The sequence below is a fragment of the Salmo salar genome, chromosome 16 (assembly GCF_965601325.2).
Source record: "Salmo salar chromosome 16, fSalSal1, whole genome shotgun sequence".
NCBI classification, from domain to species: Eukaryota; Metazoa; Chordata; class Actinopteri; order Salmoniformes; family Salmonidae; genus Salmo; species Salmo salar.
This window is the reverse complement of record NC_138306.1, coordinates 2,712,525-2,734,905: the sequence shown is the minus strand read 5'-3', so window position 1 is coordinate 2,734,905 and position 22,381 is coordinate 2,712,525. Positions and strand designations below refer to the sequence as shown.

Genomic DNA, 22,381 nt, shown 5'->3' with positions numbered 1-22,381 from the left:
TTGAGGATTCTATGGTGAATTTGATGGGAATAACATGATGCTTTAGGCTAGAAGCAAGCGGCAAAATGCCAGAGGAAGACACGACTCTGATGCACAAGGCTTCTCTCTATGACATTCAGGAGCTGAGCTACAACCTTTTAAAGTCGAGGAGTAATTACAAATTGACTTTGCTTGGGAATTGATCAATTCACTTTCTGTAAAAAATAATATGTATAATTAAATTGAAGGTTCATATAGATTATCATAATAAAACATTTGGTAGTGAAATAATATTTGGGGAAATCGGGTCTAGATTTTATTTTCCTTATCAATTATTATCAATTTTATTATTGTTGTCTTGAGTCTTGTTAAACTACATAGAATTGCAGGTAATAAGCTTTAACCTCTATGGGCTAGGTGGGACGCTTGCGTCCCACCTACTCAACAGCCAGTGTAATCCCGTGGCGCGATATTCAAATACCTCAAAAATGCAAAAACTTCAATTTTTCAAACATATGACTATTTTACACCATTTTAAAGACAAGACTCTCGTTAATCTAACCACACTGTCCGATTTCAAAAAGGCTTTACAACGAAAGCAAAACATTAGATTATGTCAGCAGAGTACCCAGCCAGAAATAATCAGACACCCATAATGTCACATAACCACAGCTAAATGCAGCACTAACCTTTGATGATCTTCATCAGATGACACACCTAGGACATTATGTTATACAATACATGCATGTTTTGTTCAATCAAGTTCATATTTATATCAAAAACCAGCTTTTTACATTAGCATGTGACTAGCATTCCCACCGAACACTGCCGGTGAATTTACTAAATTACTCACGATAAACGTTCACAAAAAGCATAACAATTATTTTAAGAATTATAGATACAGAACTCCTCTATTCACTCGATATGTCCGATTTTAAAATAGCTTTTCGGTGAAAGCACATTTTGCAATATTCTAAGTAGATAGCCCGGCATCACAGGGCTAGCTATTTAGACACCCAGCAAGTTTAGCATTCACCAAAGTCAGATTTACTATAAGAAAAATGTTATTACCTTTGCTGTCTTCGTCAGAATGCACTCCCAGGACTTCTACTTCAATAACAAATGTTGGTTTGGTCCCAAATAATCCATTGTTATATCCAAATAGCGGTGTTTTGTTCGTGCGTTCAAGACACTATCCGAAAGGGTAAAGAAGGGTTACGAGCACGGCGCATTTCGTGACCATTTTTTTTCTAAATATTCCATTACCGTACTTCGAAGCATGTCAACCGCCGTTTAAAATCAATTTTTATGCCATTTTTCTCGTAAAAAAGCGATAATATTCCGACCGGGAAATTGTTTTTTTTATTACAAAGAGAGTGAAAGTAAAAGCATGCTATCCCCTCATGCACGAGCCTCAGTCTAATGGCCCTCTGATAGAACACTTGCCAAACGCGCTAATGTGTTTCAGCCTGGGGATGGAATTACATCGTTCAGCTTTGTCCCGCCTTCTGAGAGCCCATGGGAGCCGTAGGAAGTGTCACGTCATGCCAGAGATCCCCTGTAGTTGTTAGAGATGATCAAGGAGGGCAAGAAATTGTCAGACAGGCCACTTCCTGTAAGGAATCTTCTCAGGTTTTGGCCTGCCAAATGAGTTCTGTTATACTCACAGACACCATTCAAACAGTTTTAGAAACTTTAGGGTGTTTTCTATCCAAAGCCAATAATTATATGCATATTCTAGTTACTGGGCAGGAGTAGTAACCAGATTAAATCGGGTATGTTTTTTATCCGGCCGTGCAAATACTGCCCCCTAGCCCCAACAGGTTAAAAAAGTCTATACATATCCTAGGTTGGGGGCATTTTTTTAATGTGAAAAAGTGGGTCCTGGGGGAAAAAGGTAAGGGTATGATCCGAGGGAATAGGGGGAGCATACAGGATCTCAGCTATCTGTAGAGGAACAGCTGGATAATGAAAACAATGCATGATAAAGAGACTGGGGCCAGGGCTGTGCTTTGTGTTATGTCCCGGACACCCGACCTTGGTCAGAACAGATCCAGGGTGGTTCAGTATCCCATATTCACAATGAGTGTCAGAGTAGGAGTAGTGCTGATTTAGGATTGGGTACGCCTTTTAGATTATAATGAATATGATTATATGGCAGGGGGGCACAGATCCTAGATCAGCAGAGAGGGATGATCGCCTAGGCTTAGCAGCAGGCATCAATCAACATTCAGTGACCTTGGAAAACATCAAGAGGGAAATGCCGATTCCAGAATCTCCATTCCTCAGTGATATATTTAATTTAGCCTTTATTTAGCCAAGAAGCCCCATGAGATGAGTAATCTTTTTTTTAAAGGAGACCCAGTGGAAAATTATGACCACAGGGAAGAGAGGAGGGAGGACCCAGGCCAGACCAGAGAGCTCCGGGAAACATGTTAAGTTTCTGTGTGTGTGTGTGTGTGTGTGTGTGTGTCACAGGGAAGAGAGGTCCGGGAAACACTTCCAGTTCTGGCCAGTTAATACTCTCTCCAGACTAAATATAGACTATCTACTACTCCACCTAACCTTCTGAGAGAGATCTCACTGGTTGCTCCAGCAATACAACTCGTTGATGGAATACAATCAACTAGAATTAAGTTCAGAGTTATGCAGGAAAGAATCCTACATGCCAAGAGAAGTACATTTCCAAGAGCAGTTCAAATAGAAAGTTGGTGATGTATGACTTCCAGATGAAAATCAAAAGAATCATTGAAGGGAGAGGATCAACTTTATGCTCTTCTGTAGCTCCATCTGTTGCTGAAGCTGAACACATTGTCAGCATTTATAATGGATAAGGTAGATTTATAAAAGGTGGTTTTTCATCCATGTTTCCCTTGATGGCCTGCTCTCCTTGGGCTACAGAGTGAGACTGGGCTTCCTACTGACTCGCAGTGTCTATAAGAAACCAATAAAACTAAAGCAGAAAAGATGGTGGGGAAATCTGCTACCTCTTCACACGGCATGTAAGGTATTGAAATAGATCTAACGATATGTGTCTGCGCACCTGCATCTGCGCGGGCGTGCAAAGTGTTTGTACCTGCATATATGACTCGTTTCAGGAAACTAGGCGTATGTCGCAAGTCACGACTTCACAGGAGGCGTTTTTTTTATCAAAATGCGTTTTCGGGTAGAAATGCCTTCTTGAACATTTGAACTTTTATGTGCCTTAATAACAAACGTGAATGCCATCTGTAAATATGAATAAAGTTGTTAAATTACGAACTGATTTGGTTTAGCCAAAGAAAAAGTCAGAAACCTTCACGCTAGCCATGATTGGCTGAGATAATGAATGGGCTGGACATGCCGAGAGATGAGTTTTGGATTGGTCTGCCGTGTAGCATCTTCAGTCTATAAAATGAGCTGCTCGTTATGAGTAGATAATCCTTTCTACTGCAGTTTTTGATAAAGATATAACGTTAGCCATGGAGAACTACAAATGTGTTGCGACTTCTCTCAATAACATTGCTGCCCTGAATTGATCTGGCGCTATCGACAAAGGTCAGTGGGAACAAGTTGTGATGGACTACTTTCAGGAGGACAATCATACCATGTTCACTCTCTCTGACTCTGAAAATGAATCAGACGATGGGAACCAGAGTGATTTGACACAACGGGCCAAGAAAGCTGTACAAAAAAAACGGAAACGACACAGGACATGTTATTTAATGAAAGGGGTTGCTGTCTGCTGTGAAGCATTCATCCATGTATAGGGGTAAGAGTCTAGCTACAGATTCAGATATTATACATACAGTTGAAGTCGGAAGTTTACATACACTTAGGTTGGAGTCATTAAAACTTGTTTTTCAACCACTCCACAAATTTCTTGTTAACAAACTAGTTTTAGCAAGTCGATTAGGACATCTACTTTGTGCATGACACAAGTCATTTTTACAACAATTGTTTACAGACAGATCATTTCACTTATAATTCACTGTATCACAATTCCAGTAGGTCAAAAGTTTACATACACTAAGTTGACTGTGCCTTTAAACAGCTTGGAAAATTCCAGAAAATTATGTCATGGCTTTAGAAGCTTCTGATAGGCTAATTGACATCATTTGAGTCAATTGGAGGTGTACCTGTGGATGTACTTCAAGGCCAACCTTCAAACTCAGTGCCTCTTTACTTGACATCATGGGAAAATCAAAAGAAATCAGGCAAGACATCAGAAAAAAAATTGTAGATCTCCACAAGTCTGGTTCATCCTTGGGAGCAATTTCCAAACGCCTGAAGGTACCATGTTAATCTGTACAAACAATAGTACTCAAGTATAAACACCATGGGACCACGCAGCCGTCATACCGCTCAGGAAGAAGACGCTTTCTGTTTCCTAGAGAGGAACGTGCTTTGGTGCGAAAAGTGCAAATCAATCCCAGAACAACAGCAAAGGACCTTGTGAAGACGCTGGAGGAAACAGGAACAAAAGTATCTATATCCACAGTAAAACGAGTCCTATATCGACATAACCTGAAAGGCCACTTAGCAAGGAAGAAGCCACTGCTCCAAAACCACCTTAAAAAAGCCAGACTACGGTTTGCAACTGCACATGGGGACAAAGATCATACTTTTGGAGAAATGTCCTCTGGTCTGATGAAATACAAATTTTACTGTTTGGCCATAATGACCATTGTTATGTTAGGAGGAAAAAGGGGGAGGCTTGCAAGCCGAAGAACACTATTCTAACCGTGAAGCACGGGGGTGGCAGCACCATGTTGTGGGGGTGCTTTGCTGCAGGAGGGACTGGTGCACTTCATAAAATAGATGGCATCATGGGGAGGGAAATGATGTGGATATGTTGAAGCAACATCTCAAGACATCAGTCAGGAAGTTAAAGCTTGGTTGCAAATCGGTCTTCCAAATGGACAATGACCCAAAGCATACTTCTAAAGTTGTGGCAAAATGGCTTAAGGACAACAAAGTCAAGGTACTGGAGTGGCCATCACAAAGCCCTGACCTCAATTCAATAGAAAATTTGTAGGCAGAACTGAAAAAGTGTGTGCGAGCAAGGAGGCCTACAAACCTGACTCAGTTACATCAGCTCTGTCAGGAGGAATGGGCCAAACTTATTGTGGGAAGCTTGTGGAAGGCTACCCGAAACGTTTGACCTAACAATTTAAAAGCAATGCTACCAAATACTAATTGAGTGTATGTAAACTTCTGACCCACAGGGAATGTGATTAAAGAAATAAAACTGAAATAAATCATTCTCTCTAATATTATCCTGACATTTCACATTCTTAAAATGAAGTGGTCATCCTAACTGACCTAAGACAGGGAATTTTTACTAGGATTAAATGTCAGGAATTGTGAAAAACTGAATTTAACTGTATTTGGCTAAGGTGTCTGTAAACTTCCGACTTCAAATGTATCTAATTTTGTCAGAAAGTTGTTTTTATTGCAAATTAAAGCTTACTGTTAGCTAGCTGGCTGGCTTGCTAACTAACATTATGTGTATGATCTGTGGAGTAATATTATCTCAGAAATCCATTTGCATTGCTAGTTATAGCCTAATGTTAGCTAGCTAACTAGCTAACATTGAACCTATTTGGTTGACTTTATCTAGCTATGACAATCGATTTTTATTGCTAGTACTACGGATTAGGATTATGGTTCATTGTTTAGCTAGCATGTCTAAACAAAAGATCAGAGGATTACATGACCCATCAAGTTATACAGGTGTGTCTGACGGTGATTACGGCTATCTATTGTACTATAATGTTAACATTTTTTACCTGGAATTTGACTTTCAGCATCAGTAGAACACCCCTGACTCTCCTCCGCCAGTCATACAAGGAGAATGATCTAATGCCTCCCATCAAAAAGAGAGCTGGCTCAAGCAAGCACTTGTTTACAGTGAGCAGTCTGTCTGCAGTGGTCAAAACAAGAAAAAGATTGTGCTCTGGTATTCAGCCTGGCAGACCATGCACAAGCTCCACCACAGTCTGGACATTCACTTCCTAGTGGAAAGCTATGGCTTGCAACAACACCTGACTCCGTAGTTCAGGCAGCTGCCACAGATCAAGCAGTACCAGCACTTCATGTGAATATTATTTTCATTGCATTGTATTAGGTTATTCTTCTTATCTAAACTTGGGAGGTGAATTGATGTTACGCAAGGTTGTAATGTCCTCTCAATTTTTTTGGTTATTTCCTGTTTTACAGCTTCGATGCTCTGGAGCCTGGTATTGTTGTCTCCAAGGAGCATTCGGACTCAGTCATGACCAGGTTTCAGTTGCTGTGCAATGCTGACATCCTTCCTCCCATAGATGGTCTGCCTGTACAAGCACCACCTGGACTGGACACAGCTAGACAAACATATATTTTTGACAAGATCAGGGAGTTTTGCGACGAAGAGGCTATTGACATCACATGCCCTGCACCAAAGTCAATGGCAGCACAGAAACAGGCTCTCCGAATATAGATTCCATTGTTCATGCGTGGTTTGGACAGGGGGTGAGTTCCCAGTCATCAACACTATCTGCAGTGCCTCTATTCACATGACTCTCTCCTAACACACTTGCCATACGTTGCTACTACAATTAAAACATTTTATCCTACTGCTCAACCACTTTTCCCTTGATTGTATGCATATAACTCATACATCACTGATATCGTTATTGATATTGTTCTTGTACATACTGTATATTATTTTGCTTTTTTTCTACTGGCATCGACACTTGTTATTTTTTTCTTTATATTGACACTATCTATTTTTGATATTGCTACTATGCAAGTAACCATTTCGCTTTACCGTTTACACCTTCTGTAGAGACCCATCCACTTAACAAAATGTGGCTGTGGGATTATAGCATGTATTTCACATGACTTATCAATTTAGACAAGTGTCATCTAATATTTATAAAATATTTATCTGTTTAACTGGAATTTTTCGTTATTGTAGGCTACTACTTTTACCTCTTAGTCTTAATCTTTACTACACTACTCACTGTGTAGCACATGACTTCACATGTGAATCCTTAAAGAGATGGGTGGGGCTGGCTTAACCTGTTGGGGGTAGGGGGCAGTATTGACATGGCCCGATAAAAAACGTACCCGATTTAATCTGGTTACTACTCCTGCCCAGTAACTAGAATATGCATATAATTATTGGCTTTGGATAGAAAACACCCTAAAGTTTCTAAAACTGTTTGAATGGTGTCTGTGAGTATAACAGAACTCATATGGCAGGCAAAAACCTGAGAAGATTCCTTACAGGAAGTGCCCTCTCTGACAAGATCTTGTTCTTCTTGTCTCTGTTTATTGAAGACTGAGGATCTTTGCTGTAACGTGACACTTCCTACGGCTCCCATAGGCTCTCAGAGCCCGGGAAAAAGCTGAATGATATCGAGGCAGCCTCTGGCTGAAACACATTTGCGCTTTTGGCAAGTGGCTTTTTTCGCTTTTTTATGAGGAAAATGGCATAAAAATTGATTTTAAACAGCGGTTGACATGCTTCGAAGTACGGTAATGGAATATTTAGAATTTTTTTGTCACGAAATGCGTCGTGCTCGTCACCCTTCTTTACCCTTTCGGATAGTGTCTTGAACGCACGAACAAAACGCCGCTGTTTGGATATAACTATGGATTATTTGGGACCAAACCAACATTTGTTATTGAAGTAGAAGTCCTGGGAGTGCATTCTGACGAAGAACACCAAAGGTAATAACATTTTTCTTATAGTAAATCTGATTTTGGTGAGTGCTAAACTTGCTGGGTGTCTAAATAGCTAGCCCTGTGATGCCAGGCTATCTACTTAGAATATTGCAAAATGTGCTTTCACCGAAAAGCTATTTTAAAATCGGACATATCGAGTGCATAGAGGAGTTCTGTATCTATAATTCTTAAAATAATTGTTATGCTTTTTGTGAACGTTTATCGTGAGTAATTTAGTACATTTTTAGTAAATTCACCGGAAGTTTAGTTCTGAACGTCACATGCTAATGTAAAAAGCTGGTTTTTGATATAAATATGAACTTGATTGAACAAAACATGCATGTATTGTATAACATAATGTCCTAGGTGTGTCATCTGATGAAGATCATCAAAGGTTAGTGCTGCATTTAGCTGTCTTCTGGGTTTTTGTGACATTATATGCTAGCTTGAAAAATGGGTGTCTGATTATTTCTGGCTGGGTACTCTGCTGACATAATCTAATGTTTTGCTTTCGTTGTAAAGCCTTTTTGAAATCGGACAGTGTGGTTAGATTAACGAGAGTCTTGTCTTTAAAATGGTGTAAAATAGTCATATGTTTGAGAAATTGAAGTAATAGCATTTCTAAGGTATTTGAATAACGCGCCACTGGATTCCACTGGCTGTTACGTAGGTGGGACGATTTCGTCCCGCCGGCCCTAGAGAGGTTAAGAGGGTGTGAACAATGGGTGTAGACAAAGAAGAGCTCTCCAGTAGGTGTACAAAAACATTCAAGGGACATTTTCTCAAAAGTGAGGTTACACGTTTATCAACTTTCAAAGCAGAATTACTTTCCCATTGTTCCTCAAATACAGCGTAAGATATACCATTTTGTAGCCCTGTGTCTCTGCTTTTATCCAATGTAAAAAACACAGTTTCAAATTTTGCTACATAACACCAAATTAAGGTGATCTATCACATATGGAGACAATCTAGGAAATAAGGTGACGTGCTGTGTGTGAACGGCAAAGTTAGTAGGGTTGAAGTAAACTGCCATCCTCTAACACAGTATGAAACTACTTCAGATGTTAATCACTAACCTATCGCTAGTGATCTATCACTTCCGCCTGTATGTGTTTGCACTTGCGCATGCATGTGTGTGTGCATATAGCTGTTTAGCTGTTTCTAGTGGTTGAGAGTACCATACGCTATCTATCAGTTGTGGGTCACATTTTTGTTTTAGTGCTTACATCCATCTGCTCTTAATTTATGGCCCTCTTCCCTTGGGTTGGTGTTTGTGGGAATGAGACAAGTAAGATGAGAGCCACATAAACTGCACAGACTGGGCTAAGGGTTTAGGATTGGACATGGATTGAGGTAGTAACACTTTAGGATCTGACAAGCACAATTTCCAATCTCTACTTTTGGCTTCCCCTGTGCATAGAACACTTGAGCAAAGAAAGACAGTATCAACAACTATCAGGCAAGATCACAAAGGGTGTGTGTGTGCCTGTGTTCTTACTTACGCAGAACTGCGATGAAGCTCTGGTTATCCAGGAGAACCCACAGTCCAAAGCCCATGATCAATGCTCCAAAGATCTACAGAGGGAAAAGGAATTGAGTTACAAGGTGGCACTCTTTTTCATGGTCCTTAGAGCCAGATAGCAACAATTGTCCTGGACCAGTACAATATAATACAGGCAGGTAGATTCTTACTGTAAATGTTGGGCTCATTGCAAACCAGATCAGTGAGATAACAAATAGAGACAACTGGAAAAGCGGTATGTCTCTAAAATAAGAAATTATACTATGTCTGCTCCCTCTCTTTTCTCTTATTTTTCAAGTCTGGTGCACTCAGCCTGTTGTTACATTGGTATCGTTTTTATCATTTTACTTTGCCTGTGAGAACTATTAGCAAGTGAATAGGCTTAGTTGTACCACAGGCTCTGACATAGAAACAAACAGAGCATGGCTTTGTGTCCATGGTTGCACATTTACAATGCAGAAAACCACTTCTCTCTAGCTCAAACCGTTCAAAACTAAAGACCTATTTTACCGGAGCTAAAGAAAATTACTTCTAGCATGGTTTCGTGGAACTCTCTTAAAACCTCTTATGGACAGTCTCTGCCAGGTAAAGTCTTTTGACCTCAATGGTATTTCCTTCCTTTCTAGAAGATGAAAACCAGCAGTTCTGAATGTGTACAGTACTACAACACATCAGTTTGGAAAATAACATGTACTCTGCTAATCTCTGGGATATTTCAATAAACAGCCTACCATATTCAAATGATAATGAAAACAGGAACAACATGGAAAGAACAGCAAACAGAAACTGGGCACTGGATACACACATTTTCTATGAATGATCTTCAATAACTACTAGTCATTATACACGTAGAGTAATATTCTCTTAAATCAGATGGATTTGATGCAAATGAAGGCTACAGTGGCTGGGGTTGTCATAGATATCCATTGACATAGATAGCAGGCTAGGGCTGAAGGTGGTGATGTCACTTACAAAGAAGAGGAGGTTGAAGAGGAACAGGAAGTACTTAGTTGCTGTGATGCATCCCTTCCCCATGGTTACGACTCTGCAACTGAGAGAAAGAAACAGTTAGGTTAGATGAAGGCTACTTTTTATTTGTTTTATTTTACCTTTATTTAACTAGGCATGCCAGTTAAGAACAAATTCGTATTTTTACAATGACGGCCTACACCGGCCAAACCCGGACGACGCTGGGCCAATTGTGCACCGCCCTATGGAACTCCCAATCACAGCCGGTTGTGATACAGCCTGGATTCAAACCAGGATGTCTGTAGTGACGCCTCAAGCACTGAGATGCAGTGCCTTAGACCGCTGCGCCACTCGGGAGCTACAGTAGTATAATTAGGCTACAAAGTAAAGTAGGGCTGCAAAATTACAGAAATATTCCCAAAGTTTCAGAAATCCCAGTTGGAGGATTCCCTGAATCAGGAGGGAATAAGCAGGGAGACAAACCTCCAACTGGAATCCTTCAACACAGCAAATCACAGTACGGCACAGCGTGAGAGAGTTTTGGTATCCTTTTAAAGTTTTCAACAGATTTGCACTCCTGCCCCTGACTACTTGCTGGCACTGAAAAACAACAGAGCAAGGGAGAGGGAGCGAGAGAAAGAGAGATGGTGAGGCAGAGAGAGAGAAAGAGAAACCCCCTCCAGAACTCTAATCCTATACACAAGCAAGGGTCCTGGTTAAAACAGTAATTTGATCTTCACAGCACCGACATGGCTCATTCTCAACAGACATACAGTGCTGTACGGAATGGCCCAAATATCATACCACAATATTTTTTTATGATATGGCGGTATGTGACAGCATTTTTGAATAATACAAGTTCGAAATATGCTTCATAAGTGGTGTATGGGTGGCAGGGGAGTGGCAACACAAATTATAGGTGGGGTTTTCTCCATGCTGATTGTTTTATACTGTTCAATCCAACTTCAATCAATAATTTTCAGCATTTTCATTCATTTCTGCATTTCCTGCACTCATTTCTTATCATTTCCACACTGTGCCACATAGGGCTGCATGATATGGGCAAACTAGATAAAAACACTTGGGTGATCTGTTGAAATCATGGAAATATAATGACTATTGTAAATAGTTGGAATACAGTGGGCAGCACTTCTAAAATATTGCTCTTTTTTGTTTTGTTTTTTCACCTTTATTTAACCAGGTAAGCTAGTTGAGAACAAGTTCTCATTTACAACTGTGACCTGGCCAAGATAAAGCAAAGCAGTGCGACACAAACAACAACACAGAGTTACACATGGAATAAACAAGCGTACAGTCAATAACACAATAGAAAAAAAAGAAAGTCTATATACAGTGTGTGCAAATGGCGTGAGGAGGTAAGGCAATAAATATGCCATAGTAGCGAAGTAATTACAATTTAGCAGATTAAGACTGGAGTGATAGATGGGCAGATGATGTGCAAGTAGTGATACTGGTGTGCAAAAGAGCAGAAAAGTAAATAAAAACAATATGGGGATGAGGTAGGTAGATTGGGTGGGCAATTTACAGATGGACTATGTATCGCTGAAGTCTCCAGCTTCAGCGATTTTTGCAATTCGCTCCAGTCACTGGCAGTAGAGAACTGGAAGGAAAGGCGGCCAAAGTAGGTGTTGGCTTTGGGGACGACCAGTGAGATATACCTGCTGGAGCGCGTGCTACGGGTGGGTGTTGTTATCGTGACCAGTGAGCTGAGATAAGGCGGAGCTTTACCTAGCATAGACTTATAGATGACCTGGAGCCAGTGGGTCTGGCGACAAATATGTAGCGAGGGCCAGCCAACTAGAGCATACAGGTCCCAGTGGTGGGTGGTATAAGGGGCTTTGGTAACAAAACGGATGGCACTGCGATATACTGCATCCAGTTTGCTGAGTAGAGTATTGGAAGCTATTTTGTAGATGACATCGCCGAAGTCGAGGATCGGTAGGATAGTCAGTTTTACTAGGGTAAGTTTGGCGACGTGATTGAAGGAGGCTTTGTTGCAAAATAGAAAGCTGATTCTAGATTTGATTTTGGATTGGAGATGTTTAATATGAGTCTGGAAAGAGAGTTTACAGTCTAGCCAGACACCTAGGTATTTGTAGTTGTCCACATATTCTAGGTCTGAACCGTCCAGAGTAGTCATGCTCGTCGGGCGTGCGGACGTGGGCAGCGAACGGTTGAAAAGCATGCATTTGGCTTTACTAGCGTTTAAGAGCAGTTGGAGGCCACGGAAGGAGTGTTGTATGGCATTGAAACTCGTTTGGAGGTTAGTTAACACAGTGTCCAAAGAAGGGCCAGATGTATACAGAATGATGTCGTCTGCGTAGAGGTGGATCAGGGAATCACCCGCAGCAAGAGCGACATCGTTGATATATACAGAGAAAAGAGTTGGCACGAAAATTGAACCCTGTGGTACCCCCATAGAGACTGCCAGAGGTCTGGACAACAGGCCCTCCAATTTGACACATTAAACTCTATCTGAGAAGTAGTTGGTGAACCAGGCGAGGCAGTCATTTGAGAAACCAAGGCTGTCGAGTGTGCCGATATGAATACGGTGATTGACAGAGTCGAAAGCCTTGGCCAGGTTGATGAAGACGGCTGCACAGTACTGTCTTCTATCGATGGCAGTTATGATATCGTTTAGTACCTTGAGCGTGGCTGAGGTACACCCGTGACCAGCTTGGAAACCGGATTGCACAGCAGAGAAGGCAAGGTGGGATTCGAAATGGTCAGTGATCTGTTTGTTAACTTGGCTTTCGTAGACTTTAGAAAGGCAGGGCAGGATGGATATAGGTCTGTAACAGTTTGGGTCTAGAGTGTCACCCCCTTTGAAGAGTGGGATCACCGCGGCAGCTTTCCAATCTTTAGGAATCTCGGACGATACGAAAGAGAGGTTGAACAGACTAGTAATAGGGGTTGCAACAATGGCAGTGGATAATTTTAGAAAGAGAGGGTCCAGATTGTTTAGCCCAGCTGATTTGTACGGCTCCAGGTTTTGCAGCTCTTTCAGAACATCTGTTATCTGAATTTGGGTGAAGGAGAAGCTGTGGAGGCTCGGGCAAGTAGCTGCGGGGAGTGCGAAGCTGTTGGCCGGGGTTAGGGTAGCCAGGAGGAAAGCATGACAACGAATGAAAAAGCCTGGGAGGAATTATTGTGACAGGGTAGGAACCAAAGTGTTGGTCAGTGTTTCCCAGCTGATCCTAATTGGATGTTATATTTTTGTTTTCTCTTACTTCATGTAGCTAGCTAGCTAACATATTAATGCTAGCCTATTCCTCTCTGATTTAGAAGATATCGTTGCACAAACAAAATGCTGATCTAAGCCTACATCAGCACTGTTATGAGCCTGTTTTAGCTAACTACGTTTGCGCTGACTAAATGAGTACATTTAGCTAGCCAGCTGACGCAATTTATTCACTTGCTAAGAAAATACAAACTATCTGTTTGCAGACAGTAAGATACACAAACAAATAGTGTAATAATAGAACGCTTGCAGATTTATAATGAGAAGCAAAGTGGAAAGCAGCATCATTGTCCTGTTGCATCTAACCATGCAGACAACTTGTCGGTAAGTGCCCGTGACTCCGAGGTCGAGCAACAACTTGCTCTCCTTGAGTGACGGGGGAAAGGGCTGGGTGTGGGAAGCGCATGGGGAAGTGGCAAGCAGAAGGAGAGGAAGAGAGACAACTCATCTAGCATATGAGGTGAAATATAAAAACAGCATTGGAGTGGCGTATCACATTTAACAAACCAAACATTGAAATACCATTGCAGAAAGTAAAATAAAAACCCAAAACGGTCCATGCAGCAATACTGATATATAGTAAAAGAGGGTATACTGCCTATCCCTGCAGTGCTGTTTCACCCCCAGTCCTTAATATCCCCAAGTCCTGTGGTAGAGCATATATTGCAATTCTACTGTCATCTCCACTTCTAGACAACAACCTCTTTTTACAGTGTGTAGGGATGTAACGATTCACCCATACTGGTCGCAGATTCAAATGTTTAAGTTCAGACTGCATCGGTCTGCGGACCCCAAACCGATCCAAATGTAGAATGCATTGGTCAGAAAATCAGTTCAAACTGTTAGGCATTGCCGATTCACTAAAATGTTTTGTTCATATTACTTTCTTTCTACCTTCTGAAAATACCTAATGTGACGACTGATGCGTCCTCTCCTTCAATGTCAAACTAAGCATGTAACTGTGTTGATAGTCATTGATCTACAAGTCATTTTGCATGCCGAGCAACCCCATGGAATATCAGTAGCCTAGTCAAACTGGGCACAGTGCCCAGCTTTAAGCGCTGACCAACACCAGGTATGCGGCCTGTTCCTGATCTTGAACATCTGCATGGCACTTTCAGCATTCAAATACTAAAGTGGCTTTACTAGTTGAGTGACAACCTATGTCATTTGATAGGTTATTGTTATCTATGCGCTGTTGAAAATGGTCTTTTACCAGAATAAAAGTAAGCTACTGGAGACACAACTCTCATCTGGCTATAGGCTACCTGTTGAATGGAGATTACAATATATTTTATTTAGATTGTTCAGGTTCAACATCAGCAATAGTTTTGATAGTTTGGCTTTAAACAATCACTGTATATGGTCATTTGTATATATACAGGGTTGTTGATAATTTCATTACGAGGACAGCAATCACTTTACCAGGTTGTAACGCCCTGGCCATAGAGAGGGGTTTTTTGTTCTTTATTTTGGTTAGGCCAGGGTGTTACATTGGGTGGGCGTTCTATGTTCATTTTTCTATGTTGGCTGGTTTCTTTGGTTTGGCCGTGTGTGGCTCCCAATCAGGCACAGCTGTAGTTCGTTGTTGCTGATTGGGAGTCACACATAAGTAGCCTGTTTTTCCTTTGGGTTTTGTGGGTGATTGTATTCTGTTAGTGTTTTTTCCTGACAGAACTGTTTCTGGTCGTTTTTGTATTGTGTTCGTTCAGTCTATTAAAATTCTAATGATGAACACATCCTCCACTGCACCTTGGTCTAATTCTGACGACGGCCGTTACAGAATCACCCACCAACAACGGACCAAGCAGCGGAGGAAGGAGCAGCACCAGGAGGGGATGAAGCAGCGTGCTTGGGAGGTAATGGCATCCTGGTCGCTGGAGGTTTTGGAGTCAAGGATTGACTGGACATGGGAACAATTATTTGACCACTGCAACAACCTGCCGAGGGAGCGCGACGGACACGAGAGGCAGCCCCCAAAAAATGTTTTGGGGGGGCACACGGGGAGATTGGCGGAGTCAGGCGTTAGACCTGAGCCAATCCCCGTGCTTACCGGAAGCAGCGTGGTACTGGTCAGGCACCGAGTTATGCTGTGAAGCGCACGGTGTCTCCAGTGCGCGCTCATAGCCCGGTGCGCTATAGGCCAGCCCCCCGCAAGTGCCATGCGAGTGTAGGCATCGCCCAATGCCTGCGCTCCGCCCGTGCCGGGCCAAAAGTGGGCATTCAGCCTGGAGTATGGGTGAATAGCCTACGTACCAGAACTCCAGTGCTCCCCCACAGCCCGGTTTATCCTGTGCCTCCTCCTCGGACCAGGCCTCTAGTGGGTCTCCCCATCCTGGTCAGTCCTGTGCCTCCTCCACAGACCAGGCCTCCAGTGGGTCTCCCCATCCTGGTCAGTCCTGTGCCTCCTCCACGGACCAGGCCTCCAGTGGGTCTCCCCATCCTGGTCAGTCCTGTGCCTCCTCCACGGACCAGGCCTCCAGTGGGTCTCCCCAGCCTGGTGAGTCCAGTGCCTGTGCCCAGAGCCAGGCCTCCTTCATGTTATTTTAACTTAATATAATACATCAATAAAATCAATTTAGCCTCAAATAAATAATGAAACATGTTCAATTTGGTTTAAATAATGCAAAAACAAAGTGTTGGAGAAGAAAGTAAAAGTGCAATATGTGCAATGTAAAAAAGCTAACGCTTAATTTCCTTGCTCAGAACATGAGAACATATGAAAGCTGGTGGTTCCTTTTAAAATGAGTCTTCAATATTTCCAGGTAAGAAGTTTTAGGTTGTAGTTATTATAGGACTGTTTCTCTCTATGCGATTTGTATTTCATATACCTTTGACTATTGGATGTTCTTATAGGCACTTTAGTATTGCCAGTGTTACAGTATAGCTTCCGTCCCTCTCCTCGCTCCTACCTGGGCTTGAACCAGGAACACATCGACAACAGCCACCCTTGAAGCAGCGTTACCCATGCAGAGCAAGGGGAGCAACCACTCGAAGTCTCAGAGCGAGTGACGTTTGAAACGCTATTAGCGCGCACCCGGCTAACTAGCTATAGACTTATCAAGTCTATACAAATCATAGACTTAATTTGATAGAGCAGTCTGACTGAGCGATGGTAGGCAGCAGCAGGCTCGTAAGCATTCATTCAAAACAGCACTTTCGTGCATTTTGCCAGCAGCCCTTTACAATGCATTGCGCTGTTTATGACTTCAATCAAGCCTATCAACTCCCAAGATTAGGCTGGTGTAACCGCTGGTGTAACCGACAGAAATACGAGCCTTAGGTCATTAATATGGTCGAATCTGGAAACTATCATCTCGAAAACAAAACGTTTTTCCTGTCAGTAAAATACGGAACCGTTCTGTATTTTATCAAAAGGGTGGCATCCCTAAGTCTACATATTCCTGTTACATTGCCCAACCTTCAATGTTATGTCATAATTACGTACAATTCTGGCAAATTAGTTCGCAACGAGCCAGGCGGCCCAAACTGTTGCATATACCCTGACTCGACGTGCAATGAACGCTAGAGATATGACACAATTTCATGTTAGCAGGCAATATTAACTAAATATGCAGGTTTAAAAATATATACTTGTGTATTGATTTTAAAGAAAGGCATTGATGTTTATGGTTAGGTACATTGGTGCAACGACAGTGCTTTTTTCGCAAATGTGCTTGTTAAATCAACACCCGTTTGGCGAAGTAGGCTATGATTCAATGATAAATTAACAGGCACCGCATCGATTATATGCAACGCAGGACACGTTAGATAACCAGTAATATCATCAACCATGAGTAGTTAACTAGTGATTATGTTAAGATTGATCGTTTTTTATAAGAAAAGTTTAATGCTAGCTAGCAACTTACCTTGGCTTCTTGCTGCCCTCGCGTAACAGGTAGTCAGCCTGCCATGCAGGGTCCTCGTGGAGTGCAATGTAAGGCAGGTGGTTAGAGCGTTGGACTAGTAACCGGAAGGTTGCAAAAACGAATCCCCCCTGAACAAGGCAGTTAACCCCCGTTCCTAGGCCATCATTGAAAATAAGAATGTGTTCTTAATCTGACTTGCCTAGTTAAATAAAGGTGTAAAAAAATAAAAATAATAATAAAATAAATACATTTGAAAAAAGGCAAATCAGTGGCCAAAATGGAATGGTGTGGCTCAGTTGGTAGAGCATGGTGTTTGCAACGCCAGGGTTGTGGGTTCGATTCCTACGGAGGACCAGTACGGAGAAAAAAATGTATGAAATGTATGCATTCACTACTGTAAGTCGCTCTGGATAAGAGTGTCTGCTAAATGACTAAAATGTAAATGTAAATGCAAAAATACCGATTACCGATTGTTATGAAAACTTGAAATCGGCCCTAATTAATCGGCCATTTCAATTAATCGGTCGACCTCTAGAACATGTTACCTTCAGGCGTTTGGAAATTGCTCCCAAGGATGAACCAGACTTGTGGAGGTCTACAATTTTATTTCTGAGGTTTTGGCTGATTTATTTTGATTTTCCCATGATGTCGAGCAAAGAGGCGCAGAGTTTGAAGGTAGGCCTTGAAATACATCCACAGGTACACATCCAATTGACTCAAATACCAGACTATGGAACTGGAAGCAGCCTAGGTTTCACTCTCTGCTCCATTGAAAAACACAGAAAATATAGGATATAGGCTAACCTAACATCAGAGAAGTGAATTCTCTGACCTCCTGGTATTGAACACTGAGCTGTAGTTGATGAACGGATTACAAAAGAAAACCAGCCCTGTCGCGGACATCGACGTCTCGCTTCAAGACAAATTAAACAACTTCTTTGCGCGTTTTGAGGGCAATACATTGCCACTGACATGGCCCACTACCAGACAGTGGGGTCTCCTTCAATGTGGCTGACGTGAGTAAAACATTTAAACGTGTTAACCTCCGCAAGGCTGCCGGCCCAGACGACATCCCAAGCCGCGTCCTCAGAGGATGCGCAGACCAGCTGGCTGGTGTGTTTACGGACATTTTCAATCAATCCCTATCCCAGTCTGCTGTCCCCACATGCTTCAAGATGGCCACCATTGTTCCTGTTCCCAAGAAAGCTAAGGTAACTGAACTAAATGACTATCGCCCAGTAGCACTCACTTCTGTCATCATGAAGTGCTTTGAGAGACTAGTCAAGGATCATATCACCTCCAACCTACCTGATAACCTAAACCCACTCCAGTTTGCTTACCGCCCTAATAGGTCCACAGCCATCAACCTCAGGAGGCTGAAGAAATGTGGCTTGTCACCAAAAACCCTCACGAACTTCTACAGATGCACAATCGAGAGCATCCTGTCGGGCTGTATCACTGCCTGGTACGGCAACTGCACCGCCCTCAACTGCAAGGCTCTCCAGAGGGTAGTGCGGTCTGCACAACGCATCACTGGGGGAAAACTACCTGCCCTCCAGGACACCTACAGCACCCAGGAAGGCCAAAAATATAATCAAAGACAACAACCACCAGAGCCACTGCCTGTTCACCCCGCTATCATCCAGAAGGCGAGGTCAGTACAGGTGCATCAAAGCTGGGATCGAGGGACTGAAAAACAGCTTCTATCTCAAGGCCATCAGACTGTTAAACAGTCATCACTAACATAGAGAGGCTGCTGCCAACATAGACTCAAATCACTGGCCACTTTAATAAATGAATTAAGTAATGGTTTCACTAGTCACTTTAAATAATGCCACTTTAATAATGTTAACATATCCTACATTACTCATCTCATATGTATATACTGTATTTTATACCATCTATTGCATCTTGCCTGTGCCGCACGGCCATCGCGCATCCATATATTTATGTACATATTCTTATTCCATTCCCTTACATTGTGTGTATAAGGTAGTCGTTGTGAATTTGTTAGATTACTTTTTAGATATTACTGCATAGTTGGAAGTAGAAGCACAAGCATTTCGCTACACTCGCATTAACATCTGCAAACCATGTGTATGTGACCAATACAATTTGATTTGATTTTGATTTGAACAGCATTCTCACATAGGTATTCCTCTTGTCCGGATGGGAGAGGGCAGTGTGGAGAGCAATTGAGATTGCATCGTCTGTAGATCTGTTGGGGTGGTATGCAAATCAGAGTTGGTCTAGGGAGTCTGGGATGATGGAAGTGATGTGTGCCATGAACAGCCTTTCAGAGCACTTCATGATTACAGACGTTAGTGCTACAGGGCGGTAGTCATTTTGGCAGGTAGCCTTAAGTCCGTATGCTTCCCATCTGAAACAGGTCCGGCCAGTTCATGCTTATATTACGACGGCATTGTGATTTTTTTTTGTTAGTTTCAGCCCCCTTGACGTGTATCCTATTTGTTGCATTACAACCTGTAATTTAAATAGATTTTTATTTGGATTTCATGTAATGGACATACACAAAACAGTGAAGTGAAATGAAAAAAATTACTTGTTTAAAAAAATTCCCCAAAATAAAAAACGGAAAGGTGGTGCGTGCATATGTATTCACCCCCTTTGCTATGAAGCCCCTAAATAAGATCTGGTGCAACCAATTACCTTCAGAAGTCACATAATTAGTGAAATAAAGTCCACTTGTGTGCAGTCTAAGTGTCACATGATCTCAGTATATATAAAACTGGGCTGCGGTCCAAACACTTAAAAGACACACCCTCGCTCACTTACCCTCGCCTTATGCCCTTGGGCGAATCACCGTCGCCATCTTGGAGGGTGGTCCAAATGATTAGCCAAGGGAGGTTTGCAACGTAAGCCCCTCAGCCCTCATTTTTAGTTGGCTTTACGAGTGTACAATTATGTTCACTCCGGGGCCTGAAACTCCCCATAATTCAACTCGCGACGATTGTACATCCACTAAGAAAAGTCTGCGAAAACTTAAAAACAACATCAATAGAGAAATCAACATACAAGTGTAAGTAAAAACGAATGCAAATAAGTTGGACATTTTGCTACTACATAAAAAGTAAATACATTTTCGTTTGGTTATCTTTTGGAAAATGTAGAAATAAAACATTTTCCTTCTTCAGAAGTTAGGCAGGCTAAGGTTAGTTAGCTAATTAATTTGTTAGCTATCATACAGTAGGCGTATATTAATCATTATATATTTAATATAAGTAGACATACACTCATAATTGACTGTAGCACATATAAAGCTACAGGTGCCCACAAGCTCCCACAAGCTACAGGTGGCTGAAAACACAATTACCGTGGGATGAACGAGTGATGAATTTCCGGCCAAGGGTGGTCCATTTAAAAATCATTCCTTCTTCCCTTGCAAGTGTATACTCGTCAGACGTCATGATACGTCATCAGAAGTGTCCACTAATTTGAGGGCTGAGGGGATAGGGTGTGTCTTAAGTGTTTGGACCACAGCCCTGTTCTGAAAGGGCCCAGAGTCTGAACATCCCACAGAGCACCATTAAATCCATTATTAACAACAAACCCGCCAAAAGAGGGCTTCCCACCAAAACCCACGGACCAGGCAAGGAGGGCATTAATCAGAGAGGCAACAAAGAGACCAAAGATAACCCTGAAGGAGCAACAATGCTCCATAGTGAAGATTGGAGTATATGTCCATAGGACCACTTTAAGCCGAATACTCCACAGAGCTGGGCTTTATGGAAGAGTGGCCAGAAAAAAGCCATTGCTTAAAGAAAAAAAATAAGCAAACACATTTGGTGTTCGCCAAAAGGCATGTGGGTTACTCCCCGAACATATGGAAAAAATAACTCTGGTCAGATGAGACTAAAATGTAGCTTTTTGACCATCAAGAAAAATGCTATGTCTGGCGCAAACAAAACACCTCTCATCACCCCGAGAACACCAGCATTATGCTGTGGGGATGTTTTTCATCAGTAGGGACTGGGAAATTGGTCAGAACTGAAGGAATGATGGATGGCGCTAAATACAGAGAAATTCTTGAGGGAAACCTGTTTCAGTCTTCCAGAGATTTGAGACTGGGACGGAGGTTCACCTTCCAGCAGTACAATGACCGTAAGCATACTACTAAAGCAACACTCGAGTGATTTAAGAGGAAACATTTAACCTGTCTGGGCAAGGGGGCAGTATTTTCATGGCCGGATAAAAAACTTACCCGATTTAAACTGGTTACTACTCTTTCCCAGAAATGAGAATATGCATATTATTAGTAGATTTGGATAGAAAACACTGAAGTTTCTAAAACTGTTTGAATGGTGTCTGTGAGTATAACAGAACTCATATGGCAGGCAAAAACCTGAGAAGATTACAAGCAGGAAGTGGCCTGTCTGCGATTTTGTAGTTCTCCCTTTCCTTCTCTATCAAAACTACAGTGCCCGTGGGGTTATGTAGCACTTTATAAGGCTTCCATTGGCTCTCTAAAGCGTTCAGAAAGTGGATTGACGCGTCTCCTGTCTCCGGGCAGATAACAGGAGCACAGTTTGTCAGTGGACTGCCTGGTGGCGAAGAGATGGGAAATGCGCATTCACAAGACCTCGCCATTTTTTCTCTTCCTTTTTGAATGAATACAGCATTGTCCGGTTGGAATATTATCGCTATTTTACGAGAAAAATACCATAAAAATGTATTTTAAACAGCGTTTGACATGCTTCTAAGTACGGTAAAGGAACATTTTGAAATTTTTTCTCTCGAATTGCGCTCGCGCGTTACCCTTTGGATAGTGACCTGAACGCACGAACAAAACGGGGATATTTGCACATAACTATGGATTATTTGGAACAAAAACAACATTTGTTGTGGAAGTAGCAGTCCTGGGAGTGCATTCTGACGAAGAACAGCAAAGGTAATCCAATTTTTCTAATAGTAATTCTGAGTTTAGGTTGCCCCAAACTTGGCGGGTGTCAAATTAGCTAGCCGTGATGGCTGAGCTATGTACTCAGAATATTGCAAAATGTGCTTTCGCCTAAAAGCTATTTTAAAATCTGACATAGCAATTGCATAAAGGAGTTCTGTATCTATAAT

General features: G+C 42.0%; 1 protein-coding gene across 1 annotated transcript in view; it reads right to left on the bottom strand.

Moving 5' to 3' along the window:
• Positions 1-22,381, bottom strand: part of LOC106573025 (CD82 antigen) — a 57,934-nt gene that overhangs the window by 19,779 nt on the left and 15,774 nt on the right. Inside the window, exons 2-3 of the mRNA XM_014147626.3 lie at positions 10,166-10,244; positions 9,174-9,246 (exon numbers count right to left, since the gene is read on the bottom strand). Coding sequence (XP_014003101.1) covers positions 9,174-9,246; positions 10,166-10,228 — 136 coding nt within the window. The 5' untranslated portion in view covers positions 10,229-10,244. The remainder of the gene's footprint in view (positions 1-9,173; positions 9,247-10,165; positions 10,245-22,381) is intronic.